Genomic DNA, 27,155 nt, shown 5'->3' on the forward strand with positions numbered 1-27,155 from the left:
GAAGGGCCAAACCCTGAGCCTTTAACCATCTTCACAAACAGGTGGTTGCCCACCCATTAGACAGAAATAGTGTTTTCCCTAATGAACTGCTGGTTAAATGAAGGTCTCACCTACCAAATAAGCCAGCTGACAAGAATCCGTGATGAAAGAGCCCACCCACCTCCAAGGCGAGCAGGTCCTCTGCAACGCTAAAGCCATCCAGGGGTGGTAAACGGGTCACGGCCCACAGCTGTGGACACCCCGTGCAATGGGCTGAACACGTGGGACTTCTAGCCAGAGTTCACCTCCCTGGGATCTAGTGAACACCTGTATGCCGGCTCATGGGCTGTCACTAATGGCCTAGCCATATGGTCGGATGTTTGGGCCACCCAGGACTGGGCTAGTGATGACATAATACATTGAATGTGGCCCCCATGGAAACACATAACTAGTTAATTACAGGCACAATATTTATGTTATATCCATGGTTATGTGAAGCAACCACATCTAGAGAAAAGCACTGAGATGAACTCATGGAAGGCGAGGGAGGTGTTAAAACACGATCAAGCGAAAACTACTAGGCCATTAACAGTGGACAGGAAGAAGACAGGAAGTAGCAGTAGACAGGAAGAACTGACGGGCATTACTTCTAAGGACTTAGTATCGTTCAGGAGATGAGTAGGAGTACCGATTACCGTTGTTTTTTAGAACATCAATTATGCGTGCTACAAGTGTGAAGAGCATTACTGAAGAATTTTAGCTAATAAAAGTGGCAGGAATGACAGTCACCATTTTGCAACTTCTGATAACAGATGTAGAGAAATGTCAAGGGATGGAAACCTTGAACTACAAAGTTGATTGGAACCTTGATGGTGGGAGGGATCCGATGTCAGCCCCCCAACCACAAAGGGCACAGTTAGTGCAGGCCTGCTCGAGAGCCTGGTGAAGTCCACAGCATCACCCGCCAGAAAACCTTAAGTAAAGGAAAAGACTAATCTGATTTTAAGCAAGCCTTTAGAGCTCTCTTTCAGTTAGAGGAAACACAGGGAAGAGAGGAACAGGTTAAATGACACGAGGACACAAATAAATCCAGGATGTGAGACATCCTACAGGAATCCAAAAATTCTCAGAGGTAACGAGATGCCAGCAACAGTGCTGGATTCAAGATCAATAACAATCTATCACAATCCCATCCCACTATTCTAATCAGAATATGTAATTTTTAGAATAAAGATCCCATTCTGGAAACCTGCAGAAATAAAGTATCTAGGATAAATCTGACAAAAGACGTGCAGGACCTTTATGAAGAAAACCATCAGACTTGGGCGCCTGGGTGGCTCAGTCGTTAAGCATCTGCCTTCGGCTCAGGTCATGATCCCAGAGTCCTGGGATCGAGCCCCGCATCGGGCTTCCTGCTTGGCGGGAAGCCTGCTTCTCCCTCTCCCACTCCCCTTGCTTGTGTTCCCTCTCTCGCTGTGTCTCTGTCAAAAAAATAAAATCTTTAAAAAAAAAACAAACCATCAGACTTTACTGAAAAACAATAAAAGACCCAAATCAGTGGAGATTCTAGGTTCATGATGAAGTTTAATGATAAATCATTTCCCCCAAAATTAATCTATAAATTCAATGCAATTCCAAGAAAAAATTAATGAAGGCTTTTTATGGAACTTGCCAAACCTATCTTAAAATTTTAGAGTAAAAAGTGGAGTACCTCTGTATCCTTTCTCTCAATTCTACTGCAAACCTATAACTATTCTTAAAAAAGTCTTTAAAATAGGGGTGCCTGGGCAGCTCAGTTGGTTAAGCATCTGCCTTTAGCTCAGGTCATGATCCCAGGGTCCTGGGATTGAGCCCCACATCAGGCTGCAGTGGGGAGTCTGCTTCTCCCTCTCCCTCTGCCCCCACACAACCCGCTCGTGCTCTCTATCTCAAATAAGTAAATAAAATCTTTTTTAAAAAGTGCCAAGAATAGAACAATTTTGAACTTATTAGATATTAACACTTTATCAAGACTGTGGTATTAGCCTAGGTATAGAAAAACAGCCCAAGAAAGCCAGCCCTGGACCCACACATATACATAAACCTGGTAAATGACAGAGGGAACTCTGTCTCTTAGAGGAGCAAAGAGTCACTTGCTAACACGAGAAATCAGATGGCATGTGGTATTCACACCACACACAGAAATCAAGGTACATTCAAGTACTAAATATAAAATACAAATCTTTAAACATTTTAGAAAGCAGAGAACATCTCTGACCTTGAGGTAACAAGAATCAATAAGCAAAGACGTGAAGTTAAAATATACAGACGTTGAGAAGATATTTCCAAGGCTTATTACTAACAAAGGATAACATCCATAATATGTCAAAAATTCTCAAATAAGTTAAAAAAAAACAAAACCTCAATGTGAAAGAAAGGCAAAGGATATGAACGAGCAACTCTTTGATGTGGGGAAGCCTAAAAGGTCAACAACCAAATGAGAAGATGATCAGACTCACCAGTAATGAGGAGAGTGTACAATCAAATGAGAGACCACTTCCATCCCAGCTCAGAACTGTCCAGCTGAACTAACACTCAGTGCAAGACAAGAATAATGAAACAAGCACCCCCGTACCCTGCTGAGAAGTCTCCACTTTGGACACCATTTGGAAATATTTCACCGTGTCGGAATTGCACACAACCTGTGACCCAACAGTTTTATTTCTAAGTACACATTCTACATAGAACTCTTGCACATATGCGTGAGATGTTCAAATATGTTTGTTCACTGCAACACTGGTTGAAACGGTCAAAAATAAACCACATTAAAAGTTCTCTATCAACAGAGGAGAGGTAAGTAATTTGTGGCATATCCATTCAATGGAATTCCAAGGAGTAGTTAAAATGAATGAACTAGAGCTGCATGTATCAGATACATTTCAAAATACTACTGACTGAAGAAAGCCATCTGTAAAAGGATAAATACAGCATAGATACCATGTTATACATTGCTTATGGGTACATCTCTATAGAGAGCACAGACGACAAAGCAGGAAAGATAGCCACCAAATTCAAGGCAGTGTTTGCCTTTGGAAAAGTAAAAAGAGCAAAATTCGAGGTGGTGGTACTTCACAAGTGAAACTTCATTTTCTGTTTTAAACAAGGACCTTTCGAGAAAATCTGGTAAAAAGTTAAGATCTACTAAAGTTGGGTGGTGTCTACAACAGGGTATTATCTTCCGTACTTCCGGTGCTTGACGTAGTTCCACAATTAAAAGTGAAGATCTCAGGAAAAGAACAATACTTACCATCTTTTATTAAACCAATTTTCTATGGTACCATTACTTGTACAACTATAATTTAGTCTAGACATCAAAACCGTTAGTTTTTCTATTTTAAATTGTTTTGGGGTAGTCAGGCCTGCGAAATGTTCTTAAATGGGAATTTTATTTCCCCTAGCTGGGGCCCGATCCTCAACCTGCTTATGACAGACACTGTTGAACCCCAGGCCAGTGGCCCTTCTCCTGCTACAGAACCAATCTGTTCGGGTAATGGAAGGCTATATGCTTCCAAGGGTGTTCCCATCGAAGGAGAGGAATCTGGATTACTTTAGGCCATTTCTTCAGTAATGCCATTCTCCAGGTCAGTAAGCGATTTAGAAATGGGCATTTAAAGTCTTCTAGTAGAAGGCAAGTAGGTGAAGTCCACTGAGGGGCTTCTGGGAAAAAGGAACACCTTCGGGACAGAGAAATACACAATCTCTTCCCTTCGGGCCTTTGGACATTGTCGTGCAAGTGGACGATGTCTGGACATGTTGCCTCCATCTTGCTACACCATCAATATGCACCATCATGATGCATATTGTGCATGATGAGCAAGATAAAAACTCACAGCAGAAGATGGATGGGCAGAAAAACACGGAAAGAGTCTGGGCCCCTGATAATACCACTGAGTCACTGAACTCTGACCAGTCACAGAACTGCCCTACCCGGGCTTCTTAGGAAAGACATTTTCCTTACTGGTTAAGACCTATTTAAATTACATTTTTGCTCCTCGAAGTTGACTGCACGTTGATACACAATGTTCTTTATCGAAACAAAACACAAAACTCTGAAGAATGTACAAATTCCAGGGAGTTCTTGATGACAATAAAGATCTTGTTCTTCTCGTCCAGACCAGAGGCAGGAATTCTGCAACGACACAAACGATTGCAGCTTTACCAGAACCACCCTGGTTTTGCTTCACACTTTCCCAGTCACTGGACAGTCTGAAAGAGAATGTGCCTATTTTGTTTTTAGCATTGTTTAGCCACATCGAGAGATGTGATGGGAGAGTCCCAATATGCTTCTTTGCAAGTATTTCAAGGTGTTTATTGCTTTGTGACTTTTCCTATATGGCTCCTTAAAAATACCGTTTGAAGATGTGTTCCATCTTGGCAATGGGAGGGGCGGCCCCTGGGTAGGAAGAGGGTTTGTTTCCTGTGCCCCACACCTGGCTGGACCCCCAGTTCAGTGTTCTACACAGGGACTTACCACGGTTGTAGAGCCAACTCCTAGAAGTCTGGAGAAAGTTTTCATCTCAGCATCAGGCTTCCTCTTCTTTTTTTTTTTTTAAGATTTTATTTATTTATTTGAGGCAGAGAGAGAGAGAGAGAAAGTGCGCGCAGGAGAGGGGGTAGGGGCAGAGGGAGAGGCAGACTCCCCACTGAGCAGGGAGCCTGACGTGGGGCTGGATCCTGGGACTCCAGGATCATGACCTGAGCTGAAGGCAGCCGCCTAACTGACTGAGTCACCCAGGCGCCCTGAGCATCAGGCTTCTGAAGTAACAATGAAACAACTACAAAGGCAGACAATAAAATGGATTTATTTAAAAAGAAGACTACAAAATTTGACATTGAGCAAGATTAAAAAAAAAAAAGACACGCAGGATTTAAATTGATAAATACAAAAGCAATTGGCTATAAACAATGTAAAAATACATTTCCCAGTCCCCAAACAGAACATAATTTAAGTACAGCAATTATAAAATTTTTATACTGTATGTGCATTTCCCTTATAATTTTTAAGAAGCACTCTAAACAGTTTATTTGTACAAAATATAACAAATTAAGTCTAACATGGCTGTTAATAAAAAATTATGATAACTTTCAGTTTATTGAGTGTGCCCTGTTTTGGACATAGGAGGGGTTTTGGTCCCAAGTTCTCCTTGAAAACTTTTTATTTTCCACATGGTCTTTTTCCTCTCATTCCTTCTACAACAGAAGAGGGAGGCTAATCGATCATGGGTCCCATAACAAACAATATGAAGAGAAGTTCTAGAGTGACCAAAAGTACTAGTGCATATATGATCTTCCCGACAGGGGAAGGACTAAGTGGTAGCTATGAGGCCCACCTGTGCTCCAATGAAACAAATGGAAGCAAAGCCTCAGAGCAAGCAGAGCTGAAGCTCAATGTCAATGCGCTCCATGTGTGAGGCCGGCGGGGACATGTCCATCAACCTCAACTAAGTCCATGCGCGCGGGAGGCCCCTGAGATAGCCCAGACCATTTGCTGCGAAACCCAGCTGGGTCTCGATGGTATTTCGAATGACAGTGGTACAGTTAGATGGGAAATTCCAGAACCTGCCGACCAGAAGTGAGTTATTTTTGCACCACTCTATTCTTGGAGCCCAGACGCAGGCTATTTCTCCTCTCTCGGATGGGATGCCCAGTAACGACAGCATCAGTGAGCGGTTTCATTATCTCCCAGGGAGGAGGCAGTGGTGACTACCCACCAGAACGAGCTCGCACCCGAGCTCTGTACAGAGGGATAAGGTCCTGAGTCAGTAAAGACAGGAGAAGCTGTGTCTGGCCATAATGAATTCTGAGCACCACATTCGCCACATCGACAACACATAAATGAGAAATTTAAAAAGGACAGGGTCACTAAATTGTCTCACTGGAAACATAATTCCGCTCCTTCCAATAGATAACCCAGCCCAGCTAGCCCAGGAGACCTCCACCAAAGTCCTGAAGTACCTGACGCATGGGCTCATTGCCTTAACTCTAGAGTCCTGAGTGAAAAATCCAAGAGGAGGACAAGAGAGGTCTACTCTGTGAACCACTTGGTCAGAAAGGTCCTGTCTTGAGTGCCTTGTCTGGCTGGGTCTAAGACAACCTGCCAGCAAGAGACAATGCTCCCAAATGATCAGAACTAGTTAGGAAGTGTCTCTTGAGAATGGGTAGACTACTCCCTTACACCATCATCAGTATTAACCTGGGCAGGATTTGCTAGATGCTCACTTTCTTAAGAAGCGCTCCCCCAAAGAGAAGTTAGAGTAATGCCCAATGTGGGAACAAGAACCCTAAAGATCCTGCTACATATTCTATGCAATTAAAAGGGCCCCAAATTTTGGACCACCTAAAGACCACTGCCATCAAGCAAGAGTCACAGCTAGAGGCTCACCTCTGTTGGGTGATGAAGCAGTGTATGGACCATGTGGATAAAGAGACAGAAAAGGGAGAATCTCAAATAGATGAAAAATCAAAGGCTGGGGTTTTAAAAAGAGGAGAGGCTTCAAAGAAAACTCTGAATGGGACCTGCAGAGCTGTATTAACTTCAGTAGAAATAACCATATGCCAGTAAGGGAATGGACCGATTTCTAACTCATAGTATGAACTTCCCTCTTCAGACAGTGGTAAGTGGTTGAAGCCTGTTTTTATAATTACTTTCACTGTATTGTGCAAAAAGTGTATCTTCTTTATCTTTGGTCCTTAGCCATGAGAGTTTCTTCCATTTTTCTGTGTGGTATATAAACTTTTTTTTTGCTTATCAACCACCACCAAAGTGCAGTAAAAACATGTGGTTTCTGATGTTGTTGCTTTTATACATATAAAATACCAACACCTCCCATACAGTTTCTATCAGGCTATGAAGGGTCTCAGAAAGAGTTATTATCCTAAAATGTAACAATATAATTTTAAGGCTGAGATACAGTAAAGCCTGGGTATTACATTTTTAAGGGAAAAAAAAATCTAGACCAATATTTTAAATAGTAATCTCTTAAATATACATTAAATTTTATCTGATCATCAAAAAAAAAAAAAATCCTGGCTAAGCAAATTAATTTAAAAATGAAACAATTTCTAAATGGATGAACTTAATCATGCTGGCTGTGCAGCCTTAATTTGAAAGCTAGGCCTAGTAACAACGACAGAATAAATTATCATCAGTTGAGCTATGTGATTTAAAGAAACAACTGTCCTCACCTCCAAAACAAAAACAGAACCATTTCATGTGACAGAAGTTTTAACTGTTATTTAAAAAAAATTTTTTTAAGCCCAAAAACTTTCTGGCCTAATTTGTGGTGATTGACACACAGGCCAATGTTAATAAAACTGCCTTCCTGCCCCTCCCCTTGCTCTCCAAAAGAAGTGGTTTAACAATTACACAAATTCTACACAAGCAGCCAGGGCTCAGGCACCAGTCAATACCTTATGTAACACGCAGTCCCCAAAGTCCTTAAGCATTAAGGGGTTCTGTGAGGGGCCCCGCCCTCCTGGTAGCCTCTGGTTTCCTCATCTGGGACTCCTGTCGTCTCTCACAGAACATAATGACAACGTCAGACAGGAACATAATACTTGCTAGAAATCCAAACACCTGAGGAGAAAAAAGAACAAGGGTTTATATGACAGATTTGGAATATAATCTCACATTTCCTACTTGGCTCTGGTAGTGTTTTATACAAGCAAGATGATTCATCAATTTAATCCACATTCTTTTTTTTTTTTAAAGATTTTATTTATTTATTTGAGAGAGAGAGTGTAGAGAGAGAGAGAGAGCACGCGAGCGAGTGAGCATGAGCGGGGGGAGGGACAGGGAGGGAGAGAGAGAGAGAGAGCCCAAGTGGGGGGAGGGGCAGAGGGAGAAGCAGACGCCCCGCGGAGCAGGGAGCCCGATGTGGGGCTCAATCCCAGGACCCCAGGATCATGACCTGAGCCGGAGGCAGGTGCTTAACTGACCGAGCCACCCAGGCGCCCCTATCTTATATACATTATTTTTAACCTTAGTAATAAAAGACTTTTTAAGGGCATCAAAAAAATAGATGTTACAAAAAGAAATTCTAGAATAATGGCTATTAGTTGAAGTTTCCCAAAACAGAGATGTCCTGTCTTACGTGTGTGTGTGCATGTGTATGTGTGGGGTGCCAATCTGTGAAACTAAGGTTAATAGAGGAAAACCAAAATCCTATAAAATGATACAAAACACAAGATTATTAGCAATGGTTAGACTGACCCACAGAGGAGGTAAGGGAAATGAGTGAGTAGGGAGCTGAGCACAGGTGACAATGGCAAGAAGTAATCAATATCCACTGATCAACAGAAATTCTATTTTGAAGATACTTTTAGGTTAAATTACCTAAAAAATATTTTCCAGTTAACTGTCACACTGTAATAATGACACAGCAACATGACACCACTACCTACTTCCTCTTCCTTTAAATCACTTCCTCATTGTACTCTTCTAACATATGATCAAACATTCTGAGAATTCTGTCAAGAAGAGATCTTCACTAGCAAAACCCTTAAAGGAATGGAGGCCAAAGAACGGCTCTGTTAAAAGAGAAAATTATGTAGGTAATGGCTAAAGTCCCTTCCACCTCTAACACCCCATCTCTCCATGATTTTTATTATTGTTTGTTTTTATTTATATTCCAGTTAGTTAACATACAGCATAATATTAGTTTCAGGTGTACAATACAGTGATTCAGCACCTCCATACATCTCCCTGTGCTCATCACAACAAGTCACTCCTTCATCCCCATCATCTATTTACCTATCCCCCCACCCACCTCCCCTCTGGTAACCAGCAGTTTGTTTTAGATTTTTTTTTAAAGATTTACTTTACACAGACAGAAGAAGGGGAAAGAGCAAGCACAAGCAGGGAGAGCGGCAGGCAGAGGCAGAGGGAGAAGCAGACTCCCCGCTGAGCAGGGAGCCCGATGCGGGGCTCGATCCCAGGACCCTGGGATCATGACCTGAGCCGAAGGCAGACAGTTAACAGACTGAGCCACACAGGTGCCCCTGTTCTAGATTTTTAACATTTTGTTGTCGTCTGCTCCAGTTTCTTGACCCTTCACACCCAACCCCTCTATCCTAAAGAATATGCATTCTGCCTCATCTCACTGTAAAGCAAACTCAACTCCAAATTCATGATTTCACCCCAACAGCCCCAACACATCCAACCTCCATTTAAATTATCAATCCCACATCTCCAAACCCAAGTCACTTCTCCCCTCTGGAATCTTCATTTTGGCTTGATGGCATCTATCCCTTTATTTGCCCGGCAAACATACTACATGCTCTAAGGACAGACCAGACGTCACCCTGTCTGTGAAGTCATCCCTAACCCCCTCGAGAGCTTTAGTCCAAGCAGCGCCCTCTATGCCATATCATCCAGACAAATGATCTTCCAGAGCTTTTGCTCACATACTTCACAATTTTTTTTTAAATGGATTCCCTCACTCACTTAAGTCTGTAAATTTTTTCATAATTTAAATAGTTACAAAAGGTAATTTCCAGCATATTACAAATACTGAGTTTTTAAACTACCATTAACTCTTAAATATATCCAATGAAATCTAAATACTGCACTAATCTAATACATCACCTTATTGTCACACACCAATAAGCTCTGTTTTAATAGCTGGTAATTTCATGCCATGCTCTCTTGCCCCCTTCAACTCAACTTTCCTCAACTCTATTTCACTTCCTCCAAGGATTTTATTTTATTTTTTAAAGATTTATTTATTTATTTGAGAGAGAGAGAGAGCAAGCAAGCTGGGGGAGGAGCAGAGGGAGAGCGAGAAAGTCTCAAGCAGACTCCCCGCTGTGCAGAGCCCAAGGCAAGGGCTCAATCTCACAACCCTGAGATCATGACCTGAGCCGAAACCAAGAGTCAGCCGCTCATCTGACTGAGCCAACCAGGTGCCCCCCTCCAAGGATTTTATAGTAATACATTTCCACACCGCAAAACATTTTACTGATCATCCTTATTAATACTCCTCCGCAACAAAAATAGGTATGTAAACTGAAATTAACCGAAGGGTCTATTAAAACTTTGACATTTCTCTTCATGTACCCATTGGTTCATGTGCCCATGCAGAAATATTACTTATTGCTGGAATGAGTCAAGGTTCAGCATTAATTTAATTTCTGTTTTGTTTTACATGTTTTACACGTGTGCTAATAAACTGTGCTCACATGAACAGGTAGATAGAACCATGCAAGGCTCTGAACTCCTTTTGAGTTGTTCTGTAATTAAAAGTAGTTTTAATGATCTACTAGCTGACAAGTCAATTAATTATAACTTCAGTTTTGTCATGAACCAAGGATTAACTGGAACCCAGCTGACGTGCAAGAGGATTTGTTACTCAGTTATCAGTTATTCACGTTCACAACACTGGTACCAATTCAGGTGCATGATCCTTGATTTGTAATTCTCAAATCCAGAAAGCTACAAAAGGAAAGTTTTCATAATTTACTGGGCTCAAGAGTGGCACGAGGTAAAACTACTTACAGTCTTTACCCTTTTTACTGTGAATATTCATGCTTCAGAAATATTAACATGTTGGAGTATAGGGTGCTGCCCCAGGGCCTCTGAAGTTGAGATATGTGCAAGATTATCTTTCTAAAAACCAGAATATTCTGAATTCTAAACAAAACAAAACAAAACTGCCCCCTCCCCAAGGATTTCAGATAAAGACATTTACTTATCTATCTTTTTTATTATAAAGGCTGAACCCTTGGATCATTTCTCCTGTGTATTCTCTACACCTAGAACAGCACCTGGCATGTAGGTATATTTTTGCTGGACTGCAAAGTAGAAAAGTACGGGATAATAAAGTCAATTCTATCACTTCCATTAGCAGTGACACGTTCATATGTGGAGTAAATGGGTTTTAATTCTAAAGTCTAAAGACAGGTTCTCGGTTTCTAAGGCTATCCTATTTATTTGCTCTTAGGTCCTCTGTTCAAAATTACACTAAAAAATTACAAGATAAACTACTCTCCCATATTGTATCACCTGTCAAGTACTTTCCAAGTTCCATATTTCTAAGGAAACAAAACTAAGCAAGGGTTCGAAATACAAGGTACTCACAGTTGCAGCGATCTCAGCTTTGGTCCTGTCATGTGTGGAAACGAAAATGATGGATGCCAACAAAAACACGCATCCTGTTCCCATAGTAATATAAAAATCCTGTAACGTGTGCATAAAGAACATGGTTAGGTTGATGAAACAAATACTTTTGTTTTTTAGTTTTAAAAACCTTTGTGACACAGTTTTTTCTTCATACAGCCCAAACCTACATACTTCAGCTCCTAACTTTTCCATAAATCAGGAATTCACTAACCTCCCTATAAAGGAACACTATCCACACTTTGCACAGGGCATATTCAAAGTACATCACAAGATAATCTTTTAATAAGAGCAGCTCCCCAAAAGGTTGTGTGTGTGTGTGTGTGTGTCTTTTTCTCAAGGACATATCAAATTATCAAAGCCAAAGGTTTATTAAATCATCTTACTGCCAGCAAAAAAAACCCCAAAAACTAGAAACAAAAAAATTTTTCTTTCCTTTCAAAGTACAGATGGCCCCTGGCTTACAATGGTTGCACTTATGATATGTCACTTTAAATGTTGCAAAAATGTCCCATGTTCAGGAGAAACTGTACTTCAGACTGTGAGTCTGGATGCTGTCTCAGGCTAGCGCTGTGTGGGACGATCCTCCATTGTGATGCTGCGCAGTGGGAGCAGCTCCGGGTCAGCCACCAATCACGAGGGTAAACAACAGGTACGCGGACAACCCTTCTGTACCCACATGACCATTTTGTTGGTCACTTTCAGTATAGTATCCAATTACACGAATCAACACTTTACTATCGAACAGCCTTTGTGGTAGATGATGTTGCCCAACTGCAGGCTAATGTAAGCGTTCTGAGCACACTGAAGGTAGGCTAGGCTAAGCAATGATGTTTAGGAGGTTAAGTGTATTAATGCACTTTTGACTCAGGGTCTTTTCAACTTATGACGGGTTTATTGGGATGTAATAACCCCACTGTAAGTCGAGGAAGATCTGTATTCTATGCCTCTCTGAGGGTACTTCAGTGCTTTGAAAGCACTCTGGAAAAGAGAGAATCAGAAGAACCACCTGTCATTAACTACATAAAATATGCCAATAGTATGTTTTCTAGACACTTAAGCTTTCTGCAATAACATATTGCTTCCAATTGTTCCAAGTGAGTAACCCAAAATGAGCTTGTATCATGAGTTTATCTACTCTACAAAAGCTTCCATATCTCCTCATAATGCAGCTCATGACATGAAGTTCTCCCTGGGTTTCCAAGGGTTCTCTCAGGCACACTCTTGTATGGCTCCTCTCAGATGCCAAGTGAAACCAGTGCTTGACATGCACACTTGACTCAGAGGAGAAACTGGTAAAATGATGGCCATTCCAAAGGGTTTTAAGTCTGATACTTTCGGGGTTTTCTGAAGTGCAATCTCCACTAAACCTAATATCAATAACCCATCCAATACAGAATTCCTATACTGTCAATTGTACACTTAACATTTATAAAACAAATTAAGAGATTTTCTCTTTGCTTCTAAAAGAGGTGGTTTTTCTGCAATATTCTGTTTTTCCTGTTCCTTTGAATATTATTTCATATCTGTGACATACAAATAAAACTCCATTTACTAATATCTGGAGTACATTCAAGGAGGTATTAAACAAGACAACCATTTTGAGGCAGACTAATGTGGTGTTCAAGAAACATGGATTCTAGAACCAGACTGAGTTCAAATCCCAGTCATGCTACTTCTTGGCTCTACGACTTTGAATTCGTTACTTAACATCTGTCTTCCTTAGTTTCATTTGCAAAATGGAAGTAGTAACAGTATCTTCTTCAGAGGTGATTCTAAAGATTAGAGTTAATTGGTAGAAAGCACTTAGATCAGTGCCAGGCACACAGTAAATGTCCCGTAAGTGTTGGCTGTTGTTACTCTTGACAGAATCTGAGCCCCAACAGCACGGAACAGAAAAGATTCTCCCTTCAAAAAGCTTATTCCTCCCACTCCCTAGGCATTACCACCACCACCACCCTCTCAAAACATTTTCTGTAAAACAGAAAACTTCTCTGACATTAAAAAGTATGTAAGTACATTAGTAAGTTGAGAGTAAAAGTGATTTTTAAACCTTTTAAACAAACATGAAATCCTTATGTTAGGTGGAAAGTATAGCATATATGACTATGACTCTTAAATCACCTATGAATAGACAAAAAAGACCCAAAAGAGATATAGTAAAATATTTACAAAAGCTGTTTTAGGATGAAAAGACTGATTTATTCCCCCCTCCAATATTTTAAGATCAGTACTTACTCTAAAATAATGTTTTTTTTTTTTAATTACTTTTAAATGCTCCTCTGATGTAATAAATGTTTTACATTTTGTTTAGTTTAGTTAAACCATTAAACTGGAAAATATTGTTTCTTGTCAAAAAGATCAATGTTTCTTGTCAAAAAGATCAATGTTCTTAAACATTACAGATGCAACACTAAAGACTAAACATTTCTAAAATATGGACAGTGATACTGTTTTGTCATTGAGAGATAAGAAAAAATAATTTTGATCTTTAATGTTTAAAATATAAATTTATACACTGGAACTACAAATCAATCAGCTCAAATATACTACTAAACTTTTCACTCATCCAAAAATCTTACCGAATACCTCTCTGTAAAAAGGAAGAATTTACAAAGATTACAAATAAAATTAACAAAAATTCTAAAGTATTCTCTGCATCCTCTTAATATGCATTCCATACAATAAATGGGTTCTGCTATTGTCATCATTACAGGGAGATCCCTGAGGTGATGACATTTGCCACAAGAGCATCAAAAGTTGGTAGGGCGCTGGTACCAGCAGGATTCGGGGGAGGCCAGAGAATGGAATGCAGAGTGTTGAGGGCTTTCCTGGGTTCCAGTCTCAGTTTATTTTTACCCTAGCTGTGTAACTTGGGACAAGGTATGTAACCACTCTGAACCCAAATTTCCTCAACAGGAAAATGGAGCATTATGGTGTGAGGATTCTAAATCACAGTACATAAAGTGTCTGGCGCAAGTCCGTGCTGATAGCAACTATTATCAGGAAGGGTAATGGGCCAGTCCTGTATCGGCCATACCAAGAGCTGCATGTATGTGCTCATCAAAGGCTTGGTGGATGTGATTCAGCTCCAATCTGGTTTTCAAAGTTATTTTTTTAACTGTTGTGGTATCAACTTTTTTTGCTTTTTAATTTTTAAACTTAAAATATTCTGTTAAAAGAAGGCAATGGATTCTTAGAGCACCAGACTTAAAAGGCACCAAAGTGTATATAGAAAAAAGTAAATCTCTTAGGCGTATATTAATATCTGACCCGATGCTTACTTTGCATTAATTTAAAAAATTAACAGAATCTTACTGCTTTGTATTGATCTTGTTATCCTCCGTTCTTAATAGTTAAAAACTCACCCTAATTGTATCTTTTCCCTCAGAGGTGTGAATGCTTTTATATGTCAATGCTGACATGTATTTGTCACAAACCACTATTAGTTTAGTTCCAACACTACTGAAGAAGGAAACTGCTCAATTCTTTCTTAAGTGCAGTAAACATGTGAATCATCTCATGTGTCATCTCACAAATCCACACTATACTCAAAAACATGCACCAGCAGACTGTCTTTAGAAAGTTATGCATCACTGATTCTGTGAAAATAAAATTCTCATGTGTGCTTTCATTAAAAGGGAAATTTCTGAACAGTGAATTCAACAAGTGCCTTAATTCACTCACTGATAACTTCTTTCATAATATAAAAATCAAAACAAAATAGGCAGCATGATGTGGTGCTTTATTTGAGAAGCTCCAGAAATACCTCACATGAGTTCATCACTCTAATGTCTAGCCTGATGCCCGGCGCCCAGCAGGTACACAACGGACAACTGTAGAACCCAAGAGTGACGCTCTGAAAAGTGAGAAATCAGAAGGGACAAAAATCCTAGCTTTTAAAAAATACGTGTTTAAAAAAAAAAAAAGAAAAAAAAATACCTCGTGTGAATGAGATCAAACCAATTAGCTGTAAACCCCTGACCAAGTCTGTCTCCCCCTTTCCCCTTTCTGATTTCACTTTCCCCCTCTCCCACCCTGCTTGGCAGGGAAAATGGAGTTGCTCAGGGGCAGAACTGGAACCATGGAGAGTGTCTTCTCGTGCTACGGAGTTTTGAAAGCAGCACTGTTCTGAAGAATAAAACTACGCAAGATTCCAAAGGAGCCATGTTCTTCGTAAAGGGATTCTATTTTTCTCACGCTTACCGACTGCTTGACTTTGGTAGAATCGACTTGGTCATAAACGGGAGTGCAGTACACAATCAGGATGAGGAGACTCAGAAGAAAGGCACTGCAGCTTACGAATTCAAAAAAGTAAAGTCCTCCACACAGTGTACACTGTGACACGACTTCCTCACAGACAAAGGCCAGCAGGGACAGCAACTACAAAAGAAACAAAGCTGTTTACTCAAGTGTTTTCCAGAGAAACCGACAGTATTCAGAAAACTCATCTGTTCACTCCACTCTCTGGAAAGTAGAGACTGTGGCAAACATGATTACTGACTGGACCCCATCTCCACAGAATTTCACAATCTGGTTGCCTGAAAGGGAATCCAAGTACACAAATAATTAACTACCCAGTGCTAAACGCTAGACTTGGGGGAATTACAGGGTGCCAGGAATTACAGGGTGTTGCTGGCACCCTCCCACCTCAAGGCACGCAGAGATCCCACCACCCCCACTGAGCCGAGAGAGCGAGTTCAGTCAACATGGTTCAAGCACCCAGTGTGAAGGAAGGGGATGGCAGCACGAAAATGATGAGACGAGACTAGAGAGGTAAGCGGAGGCTAGATCTAAATGTCCTCGCTTACTAGTTTAAAAAAATCTGGGTTCTAAGGGTTTTAAAGCAAAGGGGCGAACATTCAGGCTTCCAGCTGGGAAGCTGATGGAAGAAACCAGGGCAAGACAGTGAGCTGGGGAGTGGTGATGGAGAACAGTTCCTGCGATCACTGCGAGAGGCAAGAAGCGGCAGAAGCCCTTATCAGGACCAATAGAGTAGGAAACAAGATAACAGACGTGAACGCTTTATTTTAACTTAAAGCAAAAAGGCACGTTTATTCACCAATCTTTGGAAATAGGGCTTTTCTCTGGGTTTGAGCCTACTGATTGGAATTCCACGTCATGTTTTCTGCACTAATCACTTTCATCATCTATAATTACCACTTGCAGACTAATGTTTAGTTGAAGTGGAGCAAGACCTTGGACACTAGAGAAGTGGAGGGCAGAATCCTTCTAGATTTGGACTAGGTTTTACTAGCCCTTTACAGTTACCTTGTTCTCACTTAATTCCACAGCAAATATTTTAGTAATTTATTTTCTGGACTTTCCAAAGCATTCAACTTAGTTTTCACAAAAACAATTCCTTTTCCCACTCAATTTCAGTCTGTGTGATATTTAATTAAATGTCTGACCATAAAAAGTATAATTGGTAGTAGTGGGAATAACCCAAGTCAACTGACGGCAGAGGCAAAAGTGCTCAGACAGGCACGGGTCAGAATGCCGTGCACTGAATGCACAATGGTAAGGTCCGGTGAATTCGGCAACTCAATTAAATGCAAGTGGGATTTAACAGCACTCCCACTGTTGTATATAAGGTATTAATATACTGGGGCCCCACTGCAGGAAAAAGAGTCGGGGTTCTTTTGTCTTTTTTTTTTTTTTTAAGAGGCAAGGATGCTGGAAAGAGAATACATTGTTTTAAATGTGCTGTGTATGAGGGGGTTGCAAAAGAGTTAAGGGAGGTGTCTAGGAGGCAAAAGGATATACAGGTCTGCAGCTCAGGGGAGAGGTCTAGGGTGGAGATGAAGACGTGGGCATCGGCCAGTGAGATCACCCAGAATGAGGAAAGCCAGATTTATGCAGAACTCTGAGCAAACCCAAGATTTAAGGGATGTGCAGGGGGGTGACATCAGCAAACGACAATTAGGAGGAGCAGTCCAAGGAGGTAGCAGGCCAAGGAAAAAGTATTTCTACCAAGAGAAAGTAAGCACGGGTAATGAATGCTACTCAGAGGTCGGGTAAGAACGACACAGAGACACTGACATCAGACTGAGCTACAAGAAGGCTGCCGGTGACATCAGCAAGCCCATGTCAGTGTAGTCAACCAGGGAGGCTGAGATTACAGTACTGTATGGTGGGAAGTGAGGGGAAGACAAAGCAATGGGAGAGAGTCAGGAGAGTCAAGAGGTATAGCGTGGGAAGAGTGGCCAGATAGGGGAGTAGTGGACGAGGTCAAAGGGAAGGGAATTCCAAGATGGGAGAGAACTGAGCATGATTAAATACTTAGGCAGAAACCAGTAAGATGGGTCGGTCTAAAGACAAGGAAGAAAAGAGGCTCTCTATAGATAGGATTCAGGGCCCAGGTTTGGGGCTAACTCTTCTCTAGAAATAGGAAGAGAGAGAAGAGAGGTTCACTTGGGCAGTTAGTGTGGGTTTTGTGAAAGCCAAGGGAGTTTCCTTCAAGCATTAAGACCATCAAAATGACTGGTGACCTAAATCAAAGCCTATCGGGAAATGCCATTTTGCCCCTCAGATCAGTAAAAGCAACCAGATATATTAATGACAAGTGTGCTACCAAAATCAGCAGATACATTGCATATTATAAAAATGTTATCCTACAAAATATTTTTGTTTTTAAAAAAGATTCTATTTATTTAGAGAGTGAGAAAGAAAGCATGAGTCGGGGGAGGCTCAGAGGGAGAGAGAGAACCTCAAGCAGACTCCCCACTGAGCATGGAGCCCAACGCGGGGCTCAATCCCACAACCCTGAGATCATGACCTGAGCCGAAACCAAGAGTCGGGATGCTTAACCGACTGAACCACCCAGGCTACAAAATATTTTCATCAAACAGAAGTCAATGGTACACCACTCTGGAGAACAATCGAGCAATTTCTTAAAAACTAAACACACCACTGCTGTATGACCCAGCAACCGCATTCCCACATTCTGCATACGACCAGGAGAAATGAAAACATGTCTGTGCAAAAACCGACACATGAATGTTCATTAACAGTTTTATTCATAACAGCTCTGGAATCTGGACACCATGCAGATGTCCCTCTTTGGTTAAGCAAACTGTGCTACATCCATACCATGGAATACTACTTAGCAGTAAAAAGGAGCAAACTTCACATATGCAACAATGTAGATGAATGTCCAAATTATGCAGTGAAAAAAATCCAAAACTCAAAGGTTACATACTACATGATTCCATTTATTTAGGTTTTTAAAGATTTATTTATTTATTTTGGGTGGGGAGGGGCAGAGGGTGAGGGAGAGAGAATCCCAAGCATTCTCTGTGCTGAGTGTGGAGCCCCACTCAGGGCTCGATCTCACGACCCCAAGATCACGACCTGAGCTGAAACCAAGAGTCAGTGGCTTAACGCCTCCACCCAGGCACCCCCATGATTCCATTTATATAGCATTCTTCAAATAATAAACTACAAAGCTGGAGAACTAAATAGTGGTGGCCAGGGGAGAGGGGAAAGGTGTGGCTGTAAAGGGGTGGCATGAGGGAACCCTGTGCTGATAGGACGGTTCTGGACCAGTTGTGGTGGTGACTCTAGGAAGCTACACAGGTCACACACACATACACAAAGTGCAGAGGGTCTCCCTGTATGTTTTGTTTTGCAAGTTCCTGTGAATCTATAATTATTTCAAAATAAAAAGTTTAAAAAAAAATGGTCAAACCTAAATTGGTATGAAGGTCTCTAAGGGATTTTTCCCTCTCCAACTGGTTAATACAAAATTTCATATATCCCACAACTGAAAAGAATCCATATAAGGATGAAAACAGAGCCTACTGGTATGATTTCCTACAAGTTAGTAAGACATAAAATAGTCCAACATATCCCAAACAACCGCCTTCAGACAGCTGTTAGGTTAGGTAAGGTGTTCCCAATTATTACACCATAGGATACAAAGTGACACACCAAGACAAATCCCAGACAGTCATTGTGTAAAGGTACTTCCTTAGTCTCCTGTAATTATAATTACAGGGTGAGTTTTTACATGACTACAGTATAATAAAATACTAAACGTCTAATATTCCATTTGCTTTATTCTTGCCTCTGTGTTAAATCTTATCTAACTTTTTAGGAGTTCCTCCATGACAAATTTGCAAAATATACCTCAGGTATACAAAAGCCAATTAACTGTGAGAAGATATCAGCCTAAAGCTCTAACTGGGGTCTGAGACTAGCTGATTGTGAGCCATTCTTATCACAATAATTAGGTTATGAGGAACGCTCACCTATGTAAGCCATATGATGATAAAATCTTTTCTGCAGAGATACAGACTGCTTGTCTATTCTCAGTAAGAAAGGGGCAGGACCCAGCTCAGCCAGCAGCAGTCAGGGTCCTCCTTACCAGTCCTGTTCCAAACTTATGAACAGGAGTCAAGCCTCAGAGCAGTATTAAGAGGCAGATCCTACCCGGACATCCTGAGAGATGAAAGGGGTACGATATCAAGTTTGGACATTTACTAGTTCCTAGTCCCAGTTTAAGACCAAAAAATCAGCACTACAAACTATATTCAGTATGAAGTTTTCTCCTGACTCCTCCCAACTGTCTGATGCTCCGAACCTTCCTATATAATCTCCCACAGCACTCTATTTTTACGTTACACATCCGAAACTAATACATGTCAATTATACCTCAATTACAAAAATCTTTTTTAAGAAGTGCATTTGGGTATTACGTATCCAACACTATAATATGTATAGGAACATGTAATGACAGAGCAACAAGATCAATGTATAAGAAAACAATACACCTCATAATTGACCATCCATTATATGTAGATTCAGGAAATCTCAGGAAAATGCTCGGAACCACCTGGACTAACAGTAGCTAGAGAAGGATAAGTGGAAAAGCAAGACTCAAAGCAGGGCTAAGAGATACACAGGATCTGGAAAGGCAGAGAACATTCCAGGTGGAGGACAAAAAAGAACAGATTCATGAAGGCAAGAATTTGCATGGTAAACCCCACAGGGATAATAAGGCAACTGACCTGAGTGGGTAGTGATGATGGAAATGTTTAAGGAGCTGGGTGTGGTTATGTGGTGATCAGGCCAGGGACTATGGACTTTTGGATGAAAGCAACAGGGATGACCTGCCTGGTTTAGCTGGTTAGAAGACAGGAGGAGCAGAGGACTGGGTGGGGCCTGAGTAGGAGGGAAAAGAGTAACTCGCACCTGACAAGCAAGTCACAGGGGGTCTAACACTTCTTAGGAAGACTCTTTAATAAGCAAGTGAACATACTCCAAATCATTAATTTAAACAGTGATGGGGGGGGGTGAAGCATGGCTGATTTTAATCATATTTCCTAATTTATATATATTTTTTGGTAAACAAACACTTTTTGTATTAAAAAAGAAAAAAAAATTAAGTGTAAAAGTTAAGGGAAGGAATAATTTCAAGAAATGGGTAGTCACCAGCATTAAATACCAAAGTGGTTAAGGATAAAAGAGGTAAGGTCACTGGGTAAGGAAATCATAATGAATGTTAAAAGTTGAAAGACTCAATTATTATTTTCTGGTAGTTTTACTCTCAGTAGCATGGAGACCTCACATTAAATACCGCTTACTGACTATTAAGTTAAGAACCTAACAACATTACACCCAATGTGACTGCTTCTGATGACATAAAATTTTACCCAAATAGAACTATGGGAATTGTCAAGCCTTTAGAGCTGGGAGGTCCTTGGAGGGCACAGTCTCCCACCCTTGTGACTACAGGCGATGGAGGAACGAATCTCTGACAGCTAGGTCCCACCCTGGCCAGACACGGCCCAAAACTCAGGTCTCCTGACTCCCACTTTGTGCTTGTTCCCCTCCCCCCGCTCCAAACAATGTTTTTTTTGTTTTCTTTTAAAGATTTTATTTATTTATTTGACAGAGAAAGAGCCAGCTAGAGAGGGAACACAGCAGGGGGAGTGGGAGAGGAAGAAGCAGGCTCCCCGCAGAGCAGGGAGCCCAATGCTGCGGGGCTCAATCCCTGGACCCTGGGACCATGACCTGAGCTGAATTAAAGGCAGACGCTTAACGACTCAGCCACCCAGGCGCCCCCCAAACACTGTTTATTAAGCTCATTTTACAGCTATGTATGTTTGCGTGGGTTTTCCCTTAAGACTGGATTTTTGAAGTTACAATCAGAGTTTTGCGCATTTCCCCTTTTTAAATTTTACATTAAGACCAATGTGCTAGGGTCAACACATTTGGGAAATCTTAGTGACTAAAACGTGGCTTACTCACAGTTCTGGTGATTTAAACATTCAGATAGTGACTACCCTGTGTCTCTCTTCATTTCAGTTTCACTACCCCTTCTGAAACGTCCGTCTTCCTTAACATTAACAGTCTTTATATTAAACACAAATTCTCCATCATCGGTCTTTGTTAAAGTCTCCTACTAAAACATTTCTTATAAAAAGAACTTTTTAATGCTTGCCATTCATTATAAGGCCCCACTACAAAATTAATTTGTGAATTAATGAACTTGCTACTAAAACCTGTAGTCCTATGTAAGGTCCAAGTAAACAAATCCGTCAGTCAGCCTGAAGTTAGGCTAGGCCTCCCTTGCCTTAGGCAAATATTTACTCTTACAAAGGTTCAAAGATATAATTTGCTGACCTTATGGATCTTCCTCAAGGTTAAAAATAGAGGATTTCAATTTACAGATCAATTTTCACACTGAAATAATGAATAGAGCACCAATATAAGAGAAACTGCTTCTAAGTGACTTGTTTCTTGGCACTTACAGAGTAACATTATTTTATAATTTGATAAATTTAAATCCCTGGTGAATTCTAAATCAAACTGTCTGCCTGAAGAGTCATTATAATCACAGTACTGAGAGGCCATCAGGACATTCAACTGGTACCATAAACACAATGTCAGCTTGTACACATATTCAGATCATTGCACCAGCTTACCAGCAAGGAATTAGGTTGCCCAATGTCAATTTTCCCCTGAAAACAAAAACAAACTCCCTCAAAAATAACAACAAAAACTTCACACATACACAAATATACATATTTGTGTGCATATACATGCGCATAAGGAACAATCCAAGGATAAAATAAACTGATAAAGAAATAAACTGCATAAATTTAGGACTGCGATGACTCCTTACATTGCATTCCCAGCTGAGTATTTCTTCTTCAGCTCTGGAAGGGCAGATGGTAGTTAAGGGATGCTTAGGTTTTGGACAAGCCTTTGACAAAATTAAGGTTTTATCTGAATGGTAGCAGACACAGCTATATAATTCCAGGGTATGTAACTCAAGAGCTAGTTATGCTCCTTTACCTCTAACCTCTCCTTCTGTTTGTAGGCTCCGCTCTCCACTGGTTTGGCGTTCAGCTCTGTACCAGCACACCCCACAGAGCCTCAGACATTTGTAAAACTCTTAGTGAGAAGAACCTCGGAGGAAATCCAATTCAATCTCCTTGGACTCTTAAGAACTTCCTAAGTACACAGAGTCTGATTTTTTGAGTTTTAGAATAAGGTTCCTTTCTCTTTTGGGGTTTTGAGACTTTAATAAGATTTATGGGTCTAGAATAATATACCCGAACACAGAAATGCACCACATTTTGGATAAAATGTCACAGGGCTTGAATGTCTCTTATTAAAGTACCTCTTCTGATTATGGGTTTCTACATTAGTTTCCTTATTGGAGCTCTGCAAATCTACTTAAAAAAAATCTACTTAAAAAAAAAATAAGTTATCTAAAGTAAAACAACCTAAAGGCAGAATATGACTTTGCCTGTTGCCCCAGGCTGGATGACAGCTTTAATTTATTTCATTATAACTTCCTTGGAACTTTCTGGGTAACTCCTATAATATACACTATTGTGAAAAGATAGAGGCCATCACTCAAACAAAGCAGGAACTAAAAGACAACAATCAAAATGGAAAGCAATAATGAAATATTTTTTAAAATCTCTATTAAAGAAAGCTTATAACAAGTTCCCCATAAATAAATAAACGCATACCTGTTTTACTGTACTTTGCTTTACTGCATTTCATAGATAATTAACATTTTTCAAATTGAAGGTTTGTGGCAACACTGAGTCAAGCAAGTCTATTGGTACCATTTTTCCAACAGCATTTGCTCACTTCATGTCTTTGTCACATTTCAGTACTTCTTGCAATATTTCAAACATTTTCATTATTATATTTGCTATGGTGATATGATCAGTGATTACAACTCGCTGAAAGCTCAGAAAATGGTTGGAATTTTTTTGTGATAAAATATTTTAAATTAAGAAGCCTGGGTGGCTCAGTCTGTTGAGCACCCGACTCTTGGTTTCAGCTCAGGTCATAATCCTGGAGTCCTGGGATTGAGACCCTTGTCGGGCTCTGCGCTCAGTGCAGAGTCTGCTTATCCCTCTCCCTCCCTCTCTACTCCTCCCCCTGCTCCGGCTCTCCCTCTCAAAAAAATATATTTTGAATTAAGGTATGTACATTTTTTTAGACATAATGTTATTGAACACTTAACAAACCACGGTATAGTGCAAACATAACTTTTATATGCACTGGAAAACCAAAACATTCATTAGGCTCGCTTTACTGTGATATTCGCTTTATTGCGGTGGTCTGGAACCCAACCTGCAGTACCTCCGAGATAAGCCTGTAAATGGATTTCAAGAAGAGACATTAGTTTTTATTCTTTCCCTCTTTCTCCTTATGATGGGGAACAAGCTGGAACAGTCCACCAACCCCTGCAAGGCAAATTCATCCCCCCCGCTTCTCCACATCTAAGTAAAAAGTCTATCACCAAAATTTCTGGTTGTATGTCTATTCCAAGGACATGGAACTACAGTTTATTAAACTACAAATAAGGTAATGGGAAATTTTACTTCAGCTTTGCCATTTCTGATTAGAAAAGAAAAACAGACAACTGCAAATGAGATTTAACAGGCAGGACACCAATACTGATGATGTCTGTAGAGCAGCAAGAATACTTCAGATACGGATACTAATCTTTTCTGTTCTGAAGATTTCTATTTGTGTACAAACATTTGAGCGCCACTGCAGAGAACACCACTGATATCGAACAGTCCTGTTAGAACTGACAAGAGAAGAACAGAAAGGAGCACCTCTGGGTAGAAGGAGCACATGATACAAAGGAACAATGGCAGGAGGGAGCCCCTTATGCCTGGTAACAACTGAAAGGCGGAACTACCTAAAAAGAGGCTGGAGAGAGAGAGCCTTACCCTCTTGGGTTCCATAGGCCACACTGTCACCTGCCTCCAGGTGATTTCCAAACTATTCCCAGATGTGATCATTTTGACAACCAGAAGTAGTGCCAGTTTTCTGAGAGCTATTTTTTTATTTTATAAAAGTAGGTCATCTGAGTTCTAAGAATGTAAGTTCTCGTTATCCGAGTTCTAAGAATTTAAGTTCATCCCAAGGAAACCAACTGGCTATTTTTACTTGAGATGACTAAACGCAAAAAAAAAAAAAAAAAAAAAACAAGCAAAACCAACTTAGGAACATTCTAGGCAGTCTGATTTTTCCTCTGGCAGAAAATGTTCATCATTGCTTAAAACAGAACATAGTATGTCAGTATGTGCGTGACTGGAATTAAAATCCAAAGATGTTTTGATATTTTCACTACAAGGTTTAAGGTACCTTTACTGCCTAAAGTAAACTAAAACTCAGTGAAATTCAGAGAGGGGTAAACCATGCCCTACTTTTGCTACCTGCATGCAAATACAAGCTGTCCTTTTCTCTGTGTACTTCGCACACACATATTGCTCATTCAGAGGTAATTCTTTTCCAGTCAATAGAAAACACTTGGGAGACAATTTATTGGAAACACCCATCTCAATGCCGTGCGTGGTAACGGAAGACTTCGTCCAACAAATTAAACTGCCCCCCACGGGCTCGTGCCAGGAAAACCACAGAAACCAGGGAAAGATAAAAAGCACTTGGGAATCTAAATACAGGCACTTCGGGCGATAATGCAGAGTAACAGCTGGGAGAGGAGACGAAGGTCGTAACAGAGGATAGAGTGAAAGAAGTCTGAGCGGTTGACTTGGGTTTCCGAAGCATTTCCTGGACCCGCGGAACACGCTCGGGGGCCCTAGGTCGTCACCGGGGACCCAGCGGGGGTGAGGCTCGGGTGGAGAGGCCGCCCGGCGGCGGGAGGTAACGCCCCCCTTTCCAGCCGAGAGAGAAGGAACTAGGTGTGTGGAAACCGCCGCTTCCTGAACAAGCAGGTCGAGGAGAAGCAGCTCGGCAGCCTCCCAAGCCCGCAGGCCGGCGGCCCCGGGGCCAGACCCCTGTCCCTGGGCCCGGCTCGCCCACCCCGGCCGCGGACTTACGAGCTGCAAGACTTTGAGCGCGAGCCGACGCGACGGAAGCCGGCCCAGGGAGAAGCAGGAGGCGAGGCCTCTCCGGGCGCCCCTGCCTGGGCCCGGGTCCTCCTCCGTGGTGGGGGCGTACACCACTCCATTCTCCATCGCCCAGGAACGCGGTGGCCGCAGAGGAGGCGCCGCGGACTTCACCGACACCAGGACCACCAGCACGGCCGTCACTTCCTGGGTCTCCGCCCACGCTTCCGCCCCACCCCGCCTCGCCCCGCCCCGCCCCGCCTCCGCTCTAGCTCCGCCCCCGCGCCTTAGCCACGCCTCAAACTTGCTACACATCTGGAGAGAAAATTTCACGCAGAGAGAACAGCATGTCCTAAGGACCGAGTAAGGGAGGAGAGGAGAGGAAGTTGGAGATGTAGGCAGAGTCCACATAATGTAGGGGCCTTGCAGAGCAAGGAAAGAAATTAGGTTTCATTTTGAGGGCAGTGCATTGTCTGAAAGGACTTTCAGGATTGCTCCCTCCTGCATCTCTCTGAATTCCTTTTAGTCTTACTTGTTAAAACCATTTAGTTTACTTGTCTCTTCCTTGTGCACCAACTCCCGCAGTCATATATGTTAATTTTGTGTGAACTTAAGGAAACTCATACTTTTATATTTTATTTTAGCAACTGAAGTTGATTGCGTTACATGTCAGGCACACCTATTTTTTCAACAGTGTAATGTAGGTACTATCATTACTTTCATTTTACAGATGAGCAAACTGGAACCAAGAGGTGGAATATATCCAAGGGCAAACAGCTAAGGGTAGGTGGAATGCAGACCTACACAGTCTGACTCACAACCTTGTTGCTAACATGAACCCAGCAAACCTCAGCCTCTAACCCATCTCTCCATTAGAGCCTCAAAACCCATGGAACAGGGGAGGGGCCACTGCTGCCACCTACTTCCATATTTAATCTACTCTCCTCCGTGGCCCCAAATCTCCCTTTCTTCCTGGTAACAGAACAAAAGCTCTTATTCAAATGAATAGAGACAAGTAGATACTACTCTGCGGGGCTGTCTATACAGCCAGCCCAAACTACCCTCTGTCTTTGATTAAATGCATTCTAAATGTCCTGCCAAGCAGCCACAGATCCCGTTCAATAAAACGAAGCCACTGTGTTTTCACCAGGGCTACAAGGACTCACTGCCCTGTTATTCTTCAAGTTGCCATAATCCCAAATCAGACATTACCGAGGTCTGAAATTTACTTTGAAATTCATCCAAAAAAAATAAGACAGGTAGAGGAGCAGAGAGAAGGATAAAAGGATAAGCTTGTGTTAAAGCAACCGCTGTAACACGTTAACGGGGTAGTATATGGGTGACTACTGTGCTGGTTTCTTAATTCAACTTTTCTGTGTGTTTGAACATTTTCAAGATAAAATATTGAGGGGAAGTTATATTTAAAAACTTTGAGCAAGGAGAGAAGATGGACAGATTCTCTCAACCCTCTCAGTTTATTTAAGGTGCACTTGGGCATGCTCTAGGGGGTCTCTACCTCTCTTTGAATTCAGAAGAAGATAAAGAATTCAGCTCATGATTCACAAACTTCGGGATGCCTAAGAATCATCTGGGAGGTTAACTAAAAATAAAGGTTCTTGGAGATCTGCCCCAAAGTTTCTGAATTTGGGTGGGTCTTGGGAATATACTTTTGTAACAAGCTCTCC

At 41.3% G+C, this 27,155-nt stretch overlaps 1 protein-coding gene across 2 annotated transcripts; it reads right to left on the minus strand.

The window, feature by feature from the left end:
* Positions 1 to 1,925: 1,925 nt before the first annotated feature.
* CMTM6 (CKLF like MARVEL transmembrane domain containing 6) lies at positions 1,926 to 25,692 on the minus strand. 2 transcript variants are annotated; one of them, XM_032408863.1, is made up of 5 exons: positions 25,462 to 25,692; positions 15,341 to 15,517; positions 11,096 to 11,194; positions 7,429 to 7,594; positions 1,926 to 4,147 (listed from the first exon to the last, which is right to left on the minus strand). In XM_032408863.1, the coding sequence occupies exons 1-4, from the start codon at positions 25,597 to 25,599 to the stop codon at positions 7,457 to 7,459; spliced, it is 552 nt and encodes a 183-aa protein (XP_032264754.1). In that variant the 5' UTR covers positions 25,600 to 25,692; the 3' UTR covers positions 1,926 to 4,147; positions 7,429 to 7,456. The 2 variants fall into 2 exon arrangements, with proteins under 2 accessions (XP_032264754.1, XP_032264753.1); XM_032408862.1 differs by lacking the exon at positions 1,926 to 4,147 and having other exon boundaries at positions 4,810 to 7,594.
* Positions 25,693 to 27,155: the final 1,463 nt, after the last annotated feature.

Source organism: Phoca vitulina, unplaced genomic scaffold (genome assembly GCF_004348235.1).
Source record: "Phoca vitulina isolate PV1807 unplaced genomic scaffold, GSC_HSeal_1.0 scaffold10, whole genome shotgun sequence".
Taxonomy (NCBI): Eukaryota; Metazoa; Chordata; class Mammalia; order Carnivora; family Phocidae; genus Phoca; species Phoca vitulina.